The 18,936-nt window shown below is 31.3% G+C and overlaps 6 protein-coding genes across 6 annotated transcripts, besides 6 other annotated features; 4 read left to right on the top strand and 2 right to left on the bottom strand.

Moving 5' to 3' along the window:
• Positions 1-67: 67 nt before the first annotated feature.
• Positions 68-7,750, top strand: TVAGG3_0648810 (beige/BEACH-related family; the record flags this gene model as incomplete). Its single annotated transcript, XM_001328627.2, has 1 exon — positions 222-7,682. The coding sequence occupies one exon, from the start codon at positions 222-224 to the stop codon at positions 7,680-7,682; it is 7,461 nt and encodes a 2,486-aa protein (XP_001328662.1).
• Positions 7,751-7,821: 71 nt separating this feature from the next.
• Positions 7,822-8,011: a mobile genetic element.
• A 176-nt stretch (positions 8,012-8,187) lies between these two features.
• On the bottom strand, positions 8,188-8,909 carry TVAGG3_0648790 (ribonuclease inhibitor domain-containing protein; the record flags this gene model as incomplete). Its single annotated transcript, XM_001328628.1, has 1 exon — positions 8,188-8,856. One exon carries the CDS (start codon positions 8,854-8,856, stop codon positions 8,188-8,190), a length of 669 nt encoding a protein of 222 aa, XP_001328663.1.
• An 83-nt stretch (positions 8,910-8,992) lies between these two features.
• On the bottom strand, positions 8,993-9,523 carry TVAGG3_0648780 (uncharacterized protein; the record flags this gene model as incomplete). Its single annotated transcript, XM_001328629.1, has 1 exon — positions 8,993-9,523. One exon carries the CDS (start codon positions 9,521-9,523, stop codon positions 8,993-8,995), a length of 531 nt encoding a protein of 176 aa, XP_001328664.1.
• Positions 9,524-10,126: 603 nt separating this feature from the next.
• Positions 10,127-11,875, top strand: TVAGG3_0648770 (spectrin binding; the record flags this gene model as incomplete). The annotated part of the gene is made up of 1 exon (XM_001328630.1): positions 10,127-11,875. One exon carries the CDS (start codon positions 10,127-10,129, stop codon positions 11,873-11,875), a length of 1,749 nt encoding a protein of 582 aa, XP_001328665.1.
• Positions 11,876-12,036: 161 nt separating this feature from the next.
• Positions 12,037-12,226: a mobile genetic element.
• Positions 12,195-12,227: a mobile genetic element.
• An 80-nt stretch (positions 12,228-12,307) lies between these two features.
• Positions 12,308-12,352: a mobile genetic element.
• A 19-nt stretch (positions 12,353-12,371) lies between these two features.
• Positions 12,372-12,474: a mobile genetic element.
• A 352-nt stretch (positions 12,475-12,826) lies between these two features.
• TVAGG3_0648720 (uncharacterized protein) lies at positions 12,827-14,401 on the top strand (the record flags this gene model as incomplete). Its single annotated transcript, XM_001328631.1, has 1 exon — positions 12,827-14,401. The coding sequence occupies one exon, from the start codon at positions 12,827-12,829 to the stop codon at positions 14,399-14,401; it is 1,575 nt and encodes a 524-aa protein (XP_001328666.1).
• Positions 14,402-16,216: 1,815 nt separating this feature from the next.
• Positions 16,217-17,257: a mobile genetic element.
• Positions 17,258-17,402: 145 nt separating this feature from the next.
• TVAGG3_0648700 (glycosyltransferase family) lies at positions 17,403-18,857 on the top strand (the record flags this gene model as incomplete). Its single annotated transcript, XM_001328633.1, has 1 exon — positions 17,609-18,712. One exon carries the CDS (start codon positions 17,609-17,611, stop codon positions 18,710-18,712), a length of 1,104 nt encoding a protein of 367 aa, XP_001328668.1.
• Positions 18,858-18,936: the final 79 nt, after the last annotated feature.

The raw sequence follows: 18,936 nt of genomic DNA, 5'->3' as shown, positions 1-18,936 counted from the left end.
TGGGAGAAATCAAATACACTAATAGATAAATATATTTCATATGCACATAATTATTGAATTTATACATGAAGCGTAAAATTATTTATTGTTGAATTTAAATTTGATTGGAATCTAAATTAAAACTGTGATTGCAGTCGAGATCATTGTATCCTATTTAATCGTTCTAAAATCAGATTTATCGACCTTAATTGTTTCTCTCACTCTGAAATTTGAAAAATTTGATGAATGATTCTTTTACGTTATTGGAAGAACCATTTTCATCGATTTTGCGCCTGTGTAAAACAGTCGGAGTATGCGATGTAGCTAAAGGGGATCCGCTCTATGAAATTTTAACTCAAATTAAATTTCCAAACTATTCTGACGAAGAAATTGATAATTTTGAGAAAAATCTACAAGAAAACGATAACATATCTGCATGTATCAAACAAATCAAGTTCATTTACCCCTTTATTCATCAAATAAATCAATATGCATTAGATGAGCCTACATCTCACGGAAAATGCTATGCTCTTTCACTTTATTTCTCCTTTATGGGCTGGATTTCATATTCTTATGAGTCATCTGACTTCAGTTTCGCGTATCAATTCTTAAACACTTTTCTTTCAGACACTGCGTTGTTATATCCATCACTAGCAGTATCATGCTTCTATTATCTATACAAGCTCGTCATCCAACGCGCAAAAGAAATTGATTTACAGTATATATCCGTATTAAAGTTCTTTTTCATGAGTTTAGCGCCATATCCAAGTAAAACATTAGATCTCATAGACATAACATTCAAGAAAATACTTGCTAGAAACATCCAAGATGAAACAAATCACATTTTTTTTTCAAATTTGATGGAAGTTACTGCAATTACATTGGAAATGCATCCAAACATATTCGATAGGATTCACGCTGACGAAATTATCTCCTACATCTCATTTCGTGTCTTAAATTTAGAGCCAATCGCATTAAAAATTTATTCACAACTTTTGACGGTTTCATCACAAGAGGCACAAATAAAATTCATTCCTACTCTCGCAGGAAAATTTGCCAAAGAAATTTCGAAAATTGATAATTTTAAGTGGCCGGAAGAGAAACAAGTACTTGTTCTACCATCACAAGAGCTGTATGAGGCAAGATATACATTCAGCGAAGTCAAAACGTTTCAAAATGGTTTCAATCCGAAAAGAAAATATATTTTCAAAAAAATTAAGGACATAAACCAACTAATACCTAAAGATGAAGCTTATTATGTCGATATGATTGATAATCTACTAGAAAACAACCAATTTTGCGTTCAAGAATTTATTATTTCATTTTTCAGCGAAAATTCACAGTCAATTGTTTATTATGCTGTATTTCTTCACTTGTTCAACAAATATCACGAACAGTTACCCGTGTTACAATGCACAGAAATGATAATTAACTCTCCATTGTTTGATCATGGCATTACCTTCTATAATTGTGATGATTTCGAGATGATTAATACACTACGAGACGAAGCCTTCCAAAAGATCATCACAGATGATTCAGAATCCTTTGCAAAAGCTTTATCATTTTTCCAATATTGTCCTCTGTTGCTCGCAGAGCTTTTTATTAGATGTGAAAACAATCTATTTAGGTTCGCAAAGATAATGGTCAACTCCCAAGTCATTATTCGAATGATTAGAGATATAAATTTATTTTTAAGGCAACAAAACTTAACAAATCCACATCCAGATGAAATAGAAGTTGCTAGAGAAAGAATGTATTCCCTTTTCATGGCAATTCTTGAGAAATCTAATATGAGAAACGCAATTTTAAGAGAATCAATGTTTTTACCTGCTTTTGTACTTGGTTTCTATGAAGAAGAGTTATGGCCTGAGACCACAATTGTCATCCAGAACTACGTTTGTGATGATATTCAAACAGATTTAGTTATTGAAACAATTATGCAGAGTATTGGTAGTCATTTCTCATCATCCAAGTTCTCACAGAGATATCTGAGACTTATTAAACATATTTTGCAGTTGTTTTCCAATCTATTAATTGTACATAAGAATATCTCAAATTATTTGGGGCCATTTGTCAAACATATCACCACAATACTATCAATTATACCTGAAGATCCAGAAGCTCCTAGCACTGTTCGCCAGTATGCAAGTTTTTTGCTTGATTTCGGAGAGGAATGTCCAATTGAACAAGAAATCCTCTCTCATATACCGAAAATCTTTGAAAGAGTCTTCAAAAAAGACTATTCCAATGACTATTTGTCCATTTTTGAGAAGATGATTGTTGGAATAAACTCAAAAGTACCTGATCCAAGCAAATTGATCATCATGATGCCTCAACTTGTTCCTGTTGTACTTAAAATAGTCGATCAAAGCCCAGTAATGACCAAAATTCTTTCTTTTTTAGTAGATTTGATGAATTTCAGCATCAAAAACACAATAAACCTTCATAACGGTGAAGTAGATTCATTACTTATCTCATTCCTATACGATGCCCGCACAAACAACAAGTATTCCAACGAACAAGTCGATGCAATTTTAAATGTCATCTCAAAAATCGCAATGGTTGTATCGAATCCCAACGTTGTGAAGCAGTTTGTGTCCTTATTATGTCCGCTCACAAATTTGTGTCTTTCCACTTATCATCCGAAGTTTATAAAAATTTTGGACCAAATTTTACTAGATGTGTACAGAAAACACGAGATTTCTGCATTTAATGACCACGAGATATATTCCTGCGAGCTGAATCAGGAAATAAACGAAGGATTGAGTGCAATTTGTTGGATTTCTTTGAGAAATATTTATTCATTCACAGTTTTCATGACAATGAAGTTCGAAGACACTTCTATTGCGTTCTCAACGACCAACGAACAACTACAGATGACAATTCTAAGGCCAACACAGTCAAATTCCGTTTCAACTGAAATTGAATTGACAAATGACCTTTATTATCTGGTAATTATCACAATAAAGAAGGCGAAAACAAATAACAAGTACGTTGTATCTATAAAACTCAATAATTCTCAGATAAATCTTGGAGAAATTAACCAAGATTCATTAAAACTGACAGAATTCAGTTTAGGATTCAGAAAATCCTGTGACGTATTCTCAAACTTCGAAATTATATCGGGAGGAGTGTTTCCGCTGCTTTCTTCCCAACAATGTCAGATATTTTCATTTAATGGGCCACTTTATGACGGTTATCCAACGGCTTATGCGTATTTCAAGTCAAAACCAAAGCCTGTAAATACTGTTACGGAGTATGGCTCATCATTCGCGAATATTTTAATTTCATTGTGGAAATTTGACTTAATTATACCTTTATTTGCTTTGTTTAACTTCAATTTCGCTGACGGACAGCTATACGACCTTGCTCCAACCTATAGCTTGTCTATAATCATAAAAGCAGCCTTAAGTACTGAAGAAGGACTTCGAGATTTTGCCAAAGACAACAAAATAGGCTACATATCTTATTTATTGACTCTTTATGACCAGAAAGTGTTGACTTACGATTTATACCTTCAGTTCTACACTTTCTTCCAACTTTCCACCATTCAAGAGTTGAAAGACCAAATTTTCTCTCAAATTTTAGCGAACATGCAAATTTGGTATCCATCAATAGACTTACTCCAAATCCTCAAACATTGGTCACAAATTTTGGTCGTCGTTTATCCGAAAATTTTTGAATACTTTACATTTTCTGATCTTTTAGAAATTTTGAGAGTTTACTTATGGTATTTTCCGAAAGAATCAGATATTATTGGTACATATCAATCGAAGAAGCCGAGATACCCTGAATTGGACATTGATTCGTGCAGACACCAAATTGCACAAATAATTGACACTTTACAAAATTTTGACTTTACACGGATAGATTTGACACTTATTTTGTCAAATTCTTATAAGATCAATGATGTCAAACAAGTCCAAGATTTATTGTTTATCTTTGAGTTCATTGTACAAAAAATCAACTCAAATTTGAACAATTTTGTTACTTCCAAACACATTTTGAATTTAATTGACTTGATTTCGACCAAAGACGAAACAATCATAAGAGGAGTGATCAGAATCATTGGAATATTACAACTAAAGTCCATTTCTTCCCAAACAATTTTGAGTTCCTATGTAAATGTCATCATAAACAGTATTGATCCAGAAATTTTGACTTCAGAATTATTCAAAGAAGTTTCTACATTATATAATGCGAATGTTTATTCATTTTTACCTTTTCTGAGTTGGTATGGTTCATTTAAAACATATACACAACAAGTAGAAGAGATAATAAAGAACACAAAACCATTAGAAAACTACAAATTTGGTCCTGCATGGTTCATTTGGCCAATTATTTATTCCGCAATCAATGAAGATGAAAAAAGAAAGACAATGTTGTTGTTTTTAGTACAGATCTATTCTAATTTCAAATCATTGTTAATAGCTATAGATATGACATGTGGTTCTTTGGGAGAAAAAGGAAGAATAATGAGAAATTCTTTGTTTTTGACTTTTTGCGAATTAATTAAAGATAAAAAAATTAATTTACAAAAAAGTGACAAAGATGAAATTTGCCAATATATTTTGTTTTGTTTGTTATATAGATGGAATCCTTCTACACATCCTACACTAGAAGAGAAAGAAGAAATCAAAGAAGAAGAATTAGTTTTGAGCGCGTCAATTTTATTTGAAAACATTTCAAAACTAAAAATCCAAAAATACAGAACAAAATTTGGTTTCACTTTCGATAAAAACAACAATTGGCTGGATTTTAGTTTAGCTCTATCTTTGAATCAGATTTATAATAATTCATTTTTGTCTTCTATCATTTCTCATTACGAAAAATTCCAACTTTTCGAAGAAAAAAGTGAAGATATGGATATTTCTGACGATGATGATAAAGCAATCAAAAGTGAAGTGATACCTAAAAGTGACAGTTTTGGAACTATTACACCAGTATTCCAAACAGGAAGTTTACCTGATAAATTAATCAATAAAAGTGACAGTTTGCCACGAATTGGCAGTTTGCCAAAACCAGATGAATTTGATAATTATCAAGAAAAGATATCAAATGATTTGGAATCGATAAAAGAGATGTTTAAGTCTCTTTTCGACAAGTATTCCAATTTGTTGAATGAAAGTATAAGTGATTTGTCAGATTATGCCACTTTTGTAATCAAAACATGTAATGAACATCCATTTATCAAAGAAATGGAGAATTTCGAGTCATTTTACATCAAAAAACTGTTTGAAGACAAATCATTAAACCACGAGAGATGGATGAGATTATGGAGTGCGTTGAGATCTGATGGAGGTCCGTGGGATCCTTCAAGAAATTCTGTAAAACAATCACCTCACTTCAAACGTGACAACATTGATTGTTTTGCGTATTGTCCATTCAGACTGAAAACTAATCATCATTACACAAATCACGCTGATGCTGTTTGTAGACGATGTGATAGAACAGAACCAATTATCTTAACGAAAAAGAAAAGAAATTCATCATCTTCTATTAATTTGATGACTGATGTTGATACTGAATCTTGTTCACTTTTGGTTGGAAATCAACAAACACCAATTTTATCTGGTATAACTCTAAAAGAAATCCTAAATCTGCCATGTAAAATTGTAAAACCAAAAAGTGTCAAAAATGCAATTTTCAAATTTTATGAAAATAAAATTTACATTGTCAAAGAAGATTCAGTTATAACTATTAACCATGATGATGTGAATCATATTTACTTAAGATCAAGATTCCACAGATTGACAGCAATAGAAATATTTAGTTGTTCGAATTGCCCTTTGTTTTTGGATTTTGAACGGCCAATTCTCAAAATTTTGTCAAAAATTTATGATTATTTGCCACGTAAAGTTCAGAAATTACCATTTGCACAGCATTTCAACCAGTTAAACATTACAGAAGACTGGGTTAATGGCAGGATATCCAATTTTGCCTATTTGATGCTGTTAAATGTATTAAGTGGTCGCAGTTTTAATGATTTAGCACAATATCCTATTTTTCCATGGGTTATTTTCGATTCTACATCGAAAGTTTTGGATTTGTCGAAACCAGAAACATTCAGAGACTTTTCAAAACCGATTGGTGCACAAAACGAAGATAATTTGCAGAAATTAATTGCATTATCACATGAACAACCACCTGACCAACAAAGATATTTGTTTTCAAGTGGTCCTGTTTCCAGATTAATTATTTGTCTTTATTTGTTACGTTTAGAACCATTTGCATCTATCCACATTGATTTGCAAAGTGGACATTTCGATGTTCCAGAAAGATTGGTTTGTAGTTACCATGATTCTTTGAAAGTTGTTTTGAATATAATGCATGACAACAGGGAACTGATTCCTGAGTTTTTCTTTATGCCAGAATTTCTTGTGAATTCAAACAATTTCAATCTCGGAGAGAGAAACGGGAAAAAAGTTGATGATATCGAGATCCCGCCATGGTCATCGAAACCTATTGACTTTGTTTATAAAAACAGAAGAGCTTTGGAAAGTAATTATGTTTCGCAGAACATAAAGAACTGGATTGATTTGATTTGGGGATACAAACAAAGAGGAATAGAAGGAGAAAAGGCAAATAACTTGTACGAACCAAAACTTTATGAAGATGTTTGGCAAAGAGAAACGGATCCTTACAATGAACAAGGTTTAGAAGATTTCTTATCAATGATCGGCCAAATGCCCGCTCAATTGTTCACTTCACCTCACCCGCAAAAGAAAAATGTTCAACAGAATTTTTTGCCATTTTCTGACATTTGCACATTGAATCCATATTTGTTTTGTTCATTTGATGAAAATTACGGACAATTAGGAGTTGTTGAAATAGATGGAACTTTTTCTGTTTACGCTGTTAAACAGACTAGTTCGAAAATAGAATTAATTTTAAGTCAAAAATTTAATTTACATAATAATAACTATTTGAAGCTTTTTGAAAGGAAAGATTTGTTGTTGTTTAGTGCTAATGAAAAAGGTTTAGTTTTCGTTGGAAGTGAACAGAGTAGATCTGTCTTTGTATTGAACTTTTCAGGGAATTTGATGACGATTCCTATTCCTCAATACAAACCAATCAAACTCTTCAGTTTGTGCAATTGGTTTTTAGTGTCTGGAAATGATTCAACAACTTCCATTTTTAAGTATGTAAACCATTCAAAATTCCGTCCGGTTTACACACTTCAAAGTTACAGAAATAATGCTGTTTGTTGTTGTTTGAATGAGACATTTAAAGTCCAGATAATTGGCTGTGATGACGGCACATTAACTATTTCATCACTGGCAACTGGACAAACAATAAATGTCATCAATCTCGGACAACAAACAACTCCGAAAATGATCGGAGTTTCTCCTTCTTGGGGATTCATTGTTTGCGAAATGACAAGAATTGTTAACTCAGAAACAATCAGTTTGTTGAGTGTCTTCAATATCAATGGTCTTCCAATCAAAGAATACAGATTGGGATCAAAGATTTTGACATGGACATTTTGGGTTTCTCCTCGTGGATTCGATTATATCTGCACAATCAACAAGAAAGGATCAATAAATGTCGCTGAAATTTATTATTTGAATTTCACTCAGATTGGAAACATTTTCCAGAACGCTGTTTACGTTAAATACTCTACACAATTAGGTGCAATTGTTGCAGCTAATACCGATGGTGTTGTTTCATTCATTCCTTACTGTGATAAGGAAGATTGGTAATTTTATTATTATTTATTTATTGTTTATGTTTGTTTATTAAATATTTGTATTTTAGCATTATAGTTTTAATATTAACTAAGTTATACAGTGTCAATGGTTTAAGTTTTAATTTGTTAATTAATTTGACAAAATCTTTCAAGGCTCCAGCCACACCCTCTCAATTTTTAAAAGAAAATATATCCATCAATTAGAGATTTCTTGCAATGCTAAACCATGTATAATAATATAATATTATAGCTTATATTACACAAATATAATAACTTTAATTATAAGTCATGAAAACTCTTATTGATGGATATATTCAATTTTAAAAATTGGCGTGGGATTGGCCTTAGCAGTTTTCTTAAGTAAATTAGATTGTATAAAGAAAACTTTAAATTTCCTATTATAATTGATGAATAATATTGAACCGTAGATTTCATGAATATGATATTCTCACTAGAAATGCCTTAAAAGGATTCATATATTATTTAATTTTCAAAAATGTTTTTTTTTTGTTTATGATTCAAAATAAAATAGGAATTAAAAGATATGAAATTGATATTGATTCAAAACATTTTAGATATTTGATGCAAGATGGTATTTTCTCAAGAGGAAATTCGCTCAATACTGTGACAATATGTTTGCAAAACATGTTATCTTTGTAATTAGGCAAAACGTAAATAGAAATAGATGAAGAATTCAAATTTTCTAGGCATTCTAATTCAGATCCGCCATAATAAATAGTTTTCAGCTTTTTTGCATTGCGAAAAAGTAAGTCTGCAATCCTATTAACTCTTGAAGGGATGATTATCTTTGTTATTGTAGAATTCACCGCGAAACTATTATCAATTTTTGATAAACTTGATTCTCTATCAAATTCAATCTTTTGGAGAAAGTTGCACCAGTCAATGGATCTGAATTGGATTTCTTCAACAAATTTTCCAATTCTTAATGATGTTATCATAGAGAATCTCAATGCGCAAACGCCAATCCTTTTGACAAAATAATATTTATTATTGTAAAGGATTGTTGGTGGAATGACGACGTTATAACTAGTGAAATCTGGGTTAATGAATGCATTCTTATTCGCAGAATGATCAGTAATAATTGTGTTATTAATTGTTCCGAGGAGTGCTTCATTATTTGCCTCATTTATCAGATACTTGAAGATACCATATGTGATAATCGTCATTATTTAGTCTATATATATTTCATTCGAGAATAAAGCAAAATGCATAGTAATTGAATTTACATTTTAGCAAAAGTGCCAAAATCTTACGATAAAAAAAATGATATGTATGGTATAAGATATTTTTTAAAGCATCTTTTTAAATGGCTTTGTAGGCGTTGAGTTTGGCTTCAATTTTACGGTTCAAATCATAGTAGATCTGAGTGATTTGAGCAGCTGAAAGTGGATCATTCCATGCAATACCCAAGAAGATATTAGGAACTGAAACCTCATATTCGCTATTTATATTGAATGAATTTAACCAGTTTCCTGGACAGAGGATTGCGTTGATACTTACCTGGCGACAAATTACAGTATATACTCCATTGGTCTTAGTTATTTTAATAACCGTGCCACCAAGGTAGACTGCTCTACGATAATTTGAGCGCAAGTTAAAGTCAATCCTGTTGAAAAGCTGTTTAGCATAAGATGCATGTCTGCTGCGTCCTAAATACGCTTCAACTCTGTCTCTTTCTAAATGGAAATCGTTAGAAATTTGATCCACAAGTGAAAGTAAATCTGTGGTTGAATAATCCCGTTCAATATTGTCAATCTTGTCATAAAGAAATCCAATACGACCTTCCCAGACTCTTGAATTTACAAGAGCAATGAGGTTTAGTAGAAATATCATATTGTTTTGTTATATCGTGTCATTTGACATTTTTGACACTGAAAAGTGTCAAATCAGATTCATTATCATTATCATTTTAATGTAAAATTATAATTAACTTTGCATGTGTAAAATGATTTTTACAATGTTTACAATTAATTTTTAAAATAAAGTGAATTCTCAATACTCGAGAAAAAATGTAACATATCAGAATTGAATTAATGTGTATCTGCATGGAAAATATTTATTTTCTCGATACAAAAATGCAATGGAGTATGTAATATTACAGCTTTTCGCATGTTAATGCTGAATTTAAAATCTTATATGAGTAAACATGAGTTTTGATTCAGCGAATAATTAATAATATAACAACTTATATTGCAAAATTTATAATTTTAAAACATTGAAAATTTCTTGAGGTATAAGGAAAAATTTCAAAATTTTTGTAGACTCTATAGATCAGAGAATTCATGTGGCAGCAAATGATAGCTTTATTTACTAATTTCCTACCTTATTGCATACGGTACAATTGAGAATTAGTAAGAATGTGTCATTGTTAGATATCATGAAGTTGAAATAAATTGAGTACATTTAAATGGTCGGTCTTAATCCTTAATTTTTTTAATGTCTGATCAAGACAATCTTCCAAATGAATACAGTGAATTGAGAAGTATGTTTAAATATCACATTGATGTATATGTTGCATTGTATCAGTTAAAAACGGAAAACGAAGAAGATTTAAACTCAATTTACAAAATGATCAAAACAAATCTGATTGATTCAAAGAAATGCTCTCCTCAAAACATTATTGAACGTATTTCAAAAATTATTCCACATAACAATCGCTATATAAAGTCATACTTGACTCTAATGAAACTCATCACTGATGGCTATAATTTAACAGAAGTTAGAGATATTCCAATCACCTGGGCCTTCCTCTTTTATAAAGAGTATGGGATTAAATTAGACAAATATGCTAATTTTGAAGAAATGAATTTACAAAATATCGATATTCATTCAGAGAATACGATTTACAGAGCAATTATGAATAATGACCTAGAAACATTTATTTTTATCACTGAAAAAGAAGGATTTGATAAAAATCAACAACTTCAAAGCAGTTTATATCCAGAATCTGAAGAAGGATATTCATTACTTGAATTATGTTGTTACCATGGAGCAGTTGATTGTTTCAAGCTATTAAGGACCAAATTTAATTCAGAAATAACTGAACAATGTCTTTGGTTTTCATTTTTAGGAGGAAATCAAGATATCATGAGTGAATGTTTGAAATATCAAGAACCTGATTATGAATGCATGGAATATACAATTATTTCACACAACATTGATTTCGTTACATTCTTAATGAATGAATACGATATAGATATCAATATAAGTGATTGTGCAGAATACAACAATCTTGAATCATTTTTAGTTTATTTTGATCAAACTAATGAAGTTAACCAATGCTTTATTTATTCTGCGTTATTTGACAATCCATCTCTTTGTGAATATTTCCTTTCGCTTGGTGCAAATGTCAATGAAAAAAATATTTATGGAGCAACCGCTTTGGACAATGCAGTAAGAAATAATAGTAAAAAGACAGCTGAATTTCTTATTACACACGGTGCAACAATCAATACGCCAGGAAAATATAGTGTCCTTCATGTTGCAGCCATTAAAAATAGTAAAGAAACAGCCGAGATTCTTATTTCACACGGCGCAGATATCGATGGAATAGATGAAAATTACAACACACCTCTTATTTATGCAGCGAATAAAAATAACTCAGAAATAGTCGAACTTCTTATTTCACATGGTGCAAATGTCAATAAAAAAGATGAATATGGATTCACTTCTCTTCATTTTACAGCACGTGAAAATAATGCAAAAATGGCTCAACTGCTTATTTCTCACGGTGCAAAACCCAACAAAAAAATGACAGCAGAAAAACCGCTCTTCATACTGCAGCAGCTAATAATAGTAAAGAAACAGCTGAACTTCTTATTTCACATGGTGCAAATATCAATGAAAAAGATAATTATGGACGAACCGCTCTTCATTTTGCAGCCATGTATAATAGTAAAGAGACAACTGAACTTCTTATTTCACTTGGTGCAAATATCAATGAAAAAGATAATTCTTGACAAACTGCTTTTCATCTTGCAGCCATTAAAAATAATAAAGAAACAGCTGAACTTCTTATTTCACATGGTGCAAATATCAATGAAAAAGATAAAAAGAAGAAAACCACTCTTCATCTTGCAGCCATGTATAATAGTAAAGAGACAACTGAACTTCTTATTTCACTTGGTGCAAATATCAATGAAAAAGATAATTCTGGACAAACCGCTCTTCATCTTACAACCATGAATAATAGTAAAAAGACAACTGAACTTCTTATTTCACACGGAGCATAATATACAAATATAATGGGTTGAAAATTAAAAAACACATTCTCAAAAAGAGGAACACATGTGTGAATATCCATAGAAAATAAAACCTTAAATAGGAAATATGAGAGTGTGTCAAAATCCCTCAATTTTTTGACATTCTGGATTTTTATCCAACTTTTCTAAGGTAAAAAGTCATTAACTTTGTTCGGGAAGAAGTTATTTTAAATCACTACTTAGTATCTTATATTACTGTTATACTTTTTTGTAATCACAATAAAGATATATTGATATTATAGGAGCATGTCAGAAAGTAGTAAGTGCACCCTTAAGAAACATAGAAAATAAAAGTAAAATTCTTATTTTTTATAAAATTTTTATGAACTTTGAAACCTAAATTTCTTTTAAATTTAAAGGTACATTCACTAGGCAATAACAGCAAAATGGGATGAAAATAGGTATATTGTAGCAAATTGTGCACATCATGCTGGATTTGATTCATTATTTATCTAGTTATTATAGGATTTACAACCCATGAAAATTTAAAATTTTGTCAAAAATAGTGATTGGACCTTTTTTGATATATAGAGTACCAGAAATAAGTTGTAGACACCGAAATAAATTGTAGACAGAGGATTTGTTAAATGATTGTTAAGTCCTTATCAAAACCCTTTGTATAAAGATGTCTACAGCTTTTTTCGTTGTCTATAACTTATTTCGGGTACTCTATGTCATATATAAGATGTAAATGAAAAAGAAACTAAAATATTAGATGTAATGAAATTTCATATTTTTATTGTTGTTCTCATTACATCTAATATTACTATGAACAATGAAATTCTCCTGTTTACCGGTGGTCATTCAGTTTCGGGAAGTTTCTATTTTTTGCCATGTAAATATTTTTTACATGACATTTTTATGTCATTCAAAAATGTCTGATTTGTTTGAAGAAGAAAATGAATCGATTTTTAAAGCAAAATCAAAACCAATAGAAGCTAAGCCAGTTCAAAAACCAGTAACTGTAGCTGCTCCTGATGGAAATTTACAAATCCTTCCAGTAGCTGTTTTTCGAATTGACCCAAACACTCAACAACCAGCAAGACTTGGAATGGCAACAATTCTGTTTTCAAGAAAGAATACTCTGATTGCTGCTTTTTTGATTGCAGGAAACAAACAAGCAATTGCACAATTTGTGTGTAACGAAAATATATCATGGACATTGCAAAACTCAGTATATGTATACGTCTATGATACCAGGAATATGCAGTGGCTTCTACAATTTAGAAATCCGCAAGAAGCGATTAATGCCACTGTCTTAGCACTATTTCAGAAGACTTCGAAAGAAAATTTTGTTACTGTATTTCAGTCACAAGCGAATGAAACTAATGATTTGAAATTTAATTTAATAACTTACGATTTATCAAAGAATGAAGTAAAAAACCCATCCACCGAAGAAAACGAACAAACATACAAATCAAAATTACCAGATAATGCTGTAAAAAAGCCAGGATCACAATATCTTTTCTTAAAATCTCAATATGAAATTTCATTTTTAAATTATGCAACAGAACAAACACAACAAGAGCAGAAAGTTGAAGAAACAATGAATACAGAAACAAAACAACCAGATAATGCACAAAATATCGAAAAACAACCTGAAAATCAAAAAGAACCAGAAATAGAAGAAGAAGAGGTTGAAGAGATTATAATTACAGATAATACAACTGTTGCTGATTTAATGAATACGTTTGATGAGCGATATGAAGAGATATTAAGAAAATTAAATAATATACCAACACATTCAAACAAAATTACACCTAAATTGATGGATCCCAATGAAGCAATTCAGAAATTATCAGAATTAATACAGATTTCAGAGCGGAAAGACCAAAAATTAAAAGAATTACAGAAAAGAATTGATTCTTTCCAAGAAACAGAGTCGAATCCCTTCTTCAATGCCATTTCCCAGCGCCTTGAAGAGCTTGCTGTTAACGAAGCCCGTCAAGAAAACTGGAATTCGGATCTTCAATACGACAAACGCTTCGAATCCCAATTAGAGAAGCAGTCTCAGTCCATAGATAAAGAAATAGAGGCAAAGATCCAACAAATCCGAGAACAAAGCAGAAAAGATTTCGAAATCCAAAACAAATCTGCCGTAAATGAGCTGGAAAGCCTCAAAAAGACCATCACAGCGAAGGAAGAAGAGAAGAAAGAGCTCATAAACCAGATAAAAGCTGTTGCACAAGATTCTGCGTTAGTAAAAGCAGGAGGAAACGCAGAAGTTGAAAAATTGAAGGCAGAAATATCCAAAAGACTTAAGATTGCTGTAAATAACTTGGCTTCGGATACAATTGATGTAATTGAATCGAATTTCAAATCTGACAGAGAATATACACAAAAACAGGTCTTCAAAGCTGTAATGTATGCACTTCAGAACTCTGCTGATAATATTCTGAATCCGGATGGAGAAGAAGAAGAGGAGGAGGAAGAGGAAGAAGAAAATTAATCAAAATAATTATTTTTATTTTTATTTTTTGTTTATTTATCTATTAAAAATGATATAATAATGACTTTTATTGAGATTTCTTTTAGTAAATTATTAAATAAGCTTGAAATTTCGCAATATTCTTTAAAATGAATCAAATCTGGAGCAAATTATACCTGTACTGATTTAAATTCTAGAGAATATGTTGTAATACATCTACAAGCTTGAAACAATTCCATAATTTGATCTAAAATTTCATATTTTTATGTTTTCCTTTCTTTCATCTATAATATTTTGATTCAAAAATTATATTATCTTGCTATCATAGAGTAATCGCAAGTGTTTGCGGTGCTCCAAGCGGTCCAGCAGGTACAGGAAAAACAGAAACAGTTGGAGATTGCGCGAAAGCACTTGGAAGATCTTGCGTCGTTTACAATTGTTCTGAAGAAGTTACTCCTGAACAAATGTCACAGTTCTTCGCAGGTCTTTCTAGTTCAGGATCGTGGTCTTGCTTCGATGAATTCAACCGTATTAACATCGAAGTTCTTTCTGTTATTGCACAACAAGTCAGAACAATTCAAAATGCAATTGCTGAAAATGCACAAACATTTCAATTGGATAAAAGATCGTTGAAATTGAATCCTAATGCAGCAATTTGCATCACAATGAACCCTGGTTACGCAGGAAGAACTGAGCTACCAGATAACTTGAAAGCATTGTTCAGACCATGCGCAATGATGGTCCCTGATTTCATTTTCATTTCAGAAATTTTGCTTTTCTCCGGCGGTTTTACAACCGCTTCTTCATTGGCTGTCAATTAGTTGCATTGTTTGATTTGTGCAGGAAACAGTTATCAAACAGCCACCACTACGATTGGGGCTTGAGAGCCATGAAAGCCATTCTTTCAACAGCAGGAAAAGCAAAGAGAAATGACTTGGAAGCAAACGAATCATTACTTTTAGTCAGAACAATAAGAGATTGCACACTTCCGAAATTGATTTCTGATGATATTCCTTTATTCAATGGCATATTAAGTGATGTATTCCCGAATGTTGAATACAACAAACCTCGAATGATGACTTCTTGAATTCCTTGAAGGAGTCAATCAAACAAATCCAAGAACAGCCATTGGATATAACTATCGCAAAAAGCTACTGAGTTATACGAAACAACATTGGTCAGACACGGAATTATGTTGGTCGGTGGCGCGATGGGCGGAAAATCAACAGCATGGAAATCTCTTCTTTAGCTTTGACTGATCTTTCAAAGACAAACAACAGTTTGTACAAGCCAATACAAGTGGAATCCCTCAATCCAAAGGCAATCTCTATTGCAGAACTCTACGGTTCCTTCAATCCTGTAACAAGTGAATGGGCTGACGGCGTTTTGTCAAAAATCATCAGAGAAATGTCATTTTCTGAACAAACCGTTGGCAAATGGATTATCGTTGATGGTCCTGTCGATTCCTTGTGGATTGAGTCAATAACTCATTGTTGGATGATAACAAAGTCCTTTGCCTTCCGAATAACGAGCGTATCCAGTTATCTCCACATGTCAAAATGATGTTCGAAGTTGACAATTTGGATGAAGCATCTCCTGCAACTGTTCTCGTTGCGGAATGGTCTATTTCGATCCAAGTGTTTTGAGTTGGACAGCATTGGCTGATTCATGGAGAGACTCACTACTCGAAAAACAAGCAACAGTTGCTAATTACGTGAGAGAACTCATGAATTCATGGTTACCAAATTGTCTACAATTCATTACAAATGATGCTCTCAAAAATTAGCGTGCCTCAGATTCAAATTATATGAGTAACATTTTGCAAAAGGGACTTAAGGGTGCACACGAGAGGATCATGTAAACTTCAGAATTTAGAACCTTATTTTTAGGCATTATCTTGGCTACCTATTTAGGCTCGAAAAGCAAAAAAATATCAAAAAATACAACTTGAGTCCATTATGACCCTTTCATGGAGGTAGTTTTTATCCGCTAGTATTTTCCCTTTGAATCTCTTTACAATTCGAAATCAAATTCAAAACTCAGTAGAAGAAAGGAAGAATCGACTTACTACGGTTGTAATACGAATAAATACATATATTTAATTATTTTTATTTACATAATAATGTTTTGAAGCTCATATTCCATCAAATTTTTAAATAAAAACATTAAAATGTTGAAAATGTTCATATATTTTAATAGGGTTTTGGCACTTTATTGAGGAATTACTACATACATAGTCGAACTGAACTTGATATTTTGAAATTTAAATTATTTATCAAAATTAAAATTTAACTTGAAATTTATAATTATTTAGTCATATTTTGCATAATTCTAAGTAGATTTTGTAAAAAATCAAGAAAGAAAAATTTTAACGTTCTTTATTTTTTCTTTTTTATAATAATACATATTATTATATAATTAACATATTCATAATGTTTCACCCTTTCAAAAATATAATCCTCCTCCTCTCAAATAAACGTACATACGGGTGGCCTCTTTTTTCAAAAAATTAAAATTTGAAATTTTGGGCTCAAATATTAGAGATTTTTTCAACCTTCAACGATATATGTTGTCTATATCAGACCTCCTTTCTTTTTGATACTTAACATTGTTCCTAAATCTTAGCCGTTAAGGCTGTTCTGAAAATATTTTTTTTCGAAAAAATTCGAAAAAAATTCTTAAAATTCAAAAATCCCTTAATTCCTGAGGATTTTGGAAAAAAGTTTTTACATGAACATGTGTATATTATATGAAGTATATTGATAAGGTAAAAATCAAATTTTATTGCATATTCATCGAGAAAATAAACTAACGAATCCCTAAAAATTGAGAGGGTAATCCTCCTCCTCTCAAATAAACGTACATACGGGTGCACCCTTAAATTTAAGATATTTATCCACTAAATGATGTCCTCATCTAATTTATAATAAGTTCTATAGTTTTTCGATCATTCAGCATTTCATATGAAATCACTCACAATTTGGTCGGAGAAAAAACCCACAAAATTAAAACCTTACATTCAAAATTATTGTCACTTACCAAATCCATCAATTATACTGGCCCCTCCTTTCAATATTTATTCTTTCATCAGCATTCACAGTATCCAGATTCATAAAATATAATCCATAATTCACTATAACTTCCTGTGGGCCAGAAATTTGGAAGCCCGCTATTTATTTTTGCATTAGACGCAAATCCGAAGAACCTCTTCCGATTAATTCCGCTGTAATGCGCTATATTGATGAAACATCTCAAGATCAAACACAATATCATTTATCATTTCTTAAACCAACAGCGACATATGACTTCAACACTATTTCCAAACGACTTAAGACCACACACTATACATTGAGAAAAGCGTATGTTAGCTTTAATGGCGTTGTTGGTTTTGATTCACATACAATTTTTGGCCAAACAGATTTTGAACACAATGCAACAACTGCTAAGGTTATAGGTCATTTCTATGAAGTTGTTGTTACAGGATATTTATGGGCATCATTTAATTTCGTCCATTCAATTCAAGATTTTTATGCACCATTATTTTTATTACCTGAATCAATAAGAAAAAGAGCTCATATCATTGTTTTCTCGATGCCTTTTCTATCTGATTCTCTTCTTGATCTTCTCGGTTTTTCACCTGATCGAAGAATATATTTACCAGAAAATACAGATAGATACATTGCAGCTGATGTTCTCCATTGTTTTGTAAATAAAACATTTTATATAAGTCAATGGGGACCAAATTTATATAGATTCAAACAGTTCTTGCATCAAAAATATGAATTAGATAAAATCCAATCAACTGATTATTGCTTTTCGAACAGACCAAAAGGAAAAAGAAGACATATTCATAACCTTGATGAAGTAATAAATGCAACAAAATCTAAATTCCCAAAGATTGATTGGAAATTTATTCGTGATGATCATAAGAAACTTATTGACTGTGCAAAAGATTTCAAGAAGATTAAATTTTTGTTTGCTCCTGTAGGATCAAATATTTGTAAGTGTATATTTATGGCAGATAGATCTCTTGTTATTTGCGTAACTGCACAATTCATAGAAAGTTCTCTGGCAGGGTTCTCTGCGAGTTGTAAAATATTTGAATTGCAATATGATTCAATTGCAGCTCACCATTCTGGTGTTGGCTCACCAATTGATGTTGACGATGCATTGTTCCATATAGGAAAGTGTTTGAAAGTGTTAGAAACAGGAAGCTGGAAAGTATATTCAGATGAAGAAATTACATATTATAAAGATAAAGAAGCAAAAATGAACAACACACAGATTTTGGATTTTGAAAATCTAAATGGAACAAAATATATTGATGAATGATTTCTATAATTATATCTGTTATTGTTTTAAATTGAATAACAGAATTGTTATTAGAGTTTATTATAATGCAGTTCATTCACATGCATTGTTAATCTCAATACCATGTATATTATTATTAGATTTTTTTTTATAAATTGTTACTTTTCAATACACTATATTTTAATGACTTTTTGCAAGGCAATCCTTCACAAACATCATACTTATTCAATAGAAGACTTTACTTA

Source organism: Trichomonas vaginalis, chromosome III, assembly GCF_026262505.1.
Source record: "Trichomonas vaginalis G3 chromosome III, whole genome shotgun sequence".
Classification (NCBI taxonomy): Eukaryota; Parabasalia; order Trichomonadida; family Trichomonadidae; genus Trichomonas; species Trichomonas vaginalis.
The sequence above is the reverse complement of the archived record's forward strand: the minus strand, read 5'-3'. Positions and strand labels throughout refer to the sequence as shown.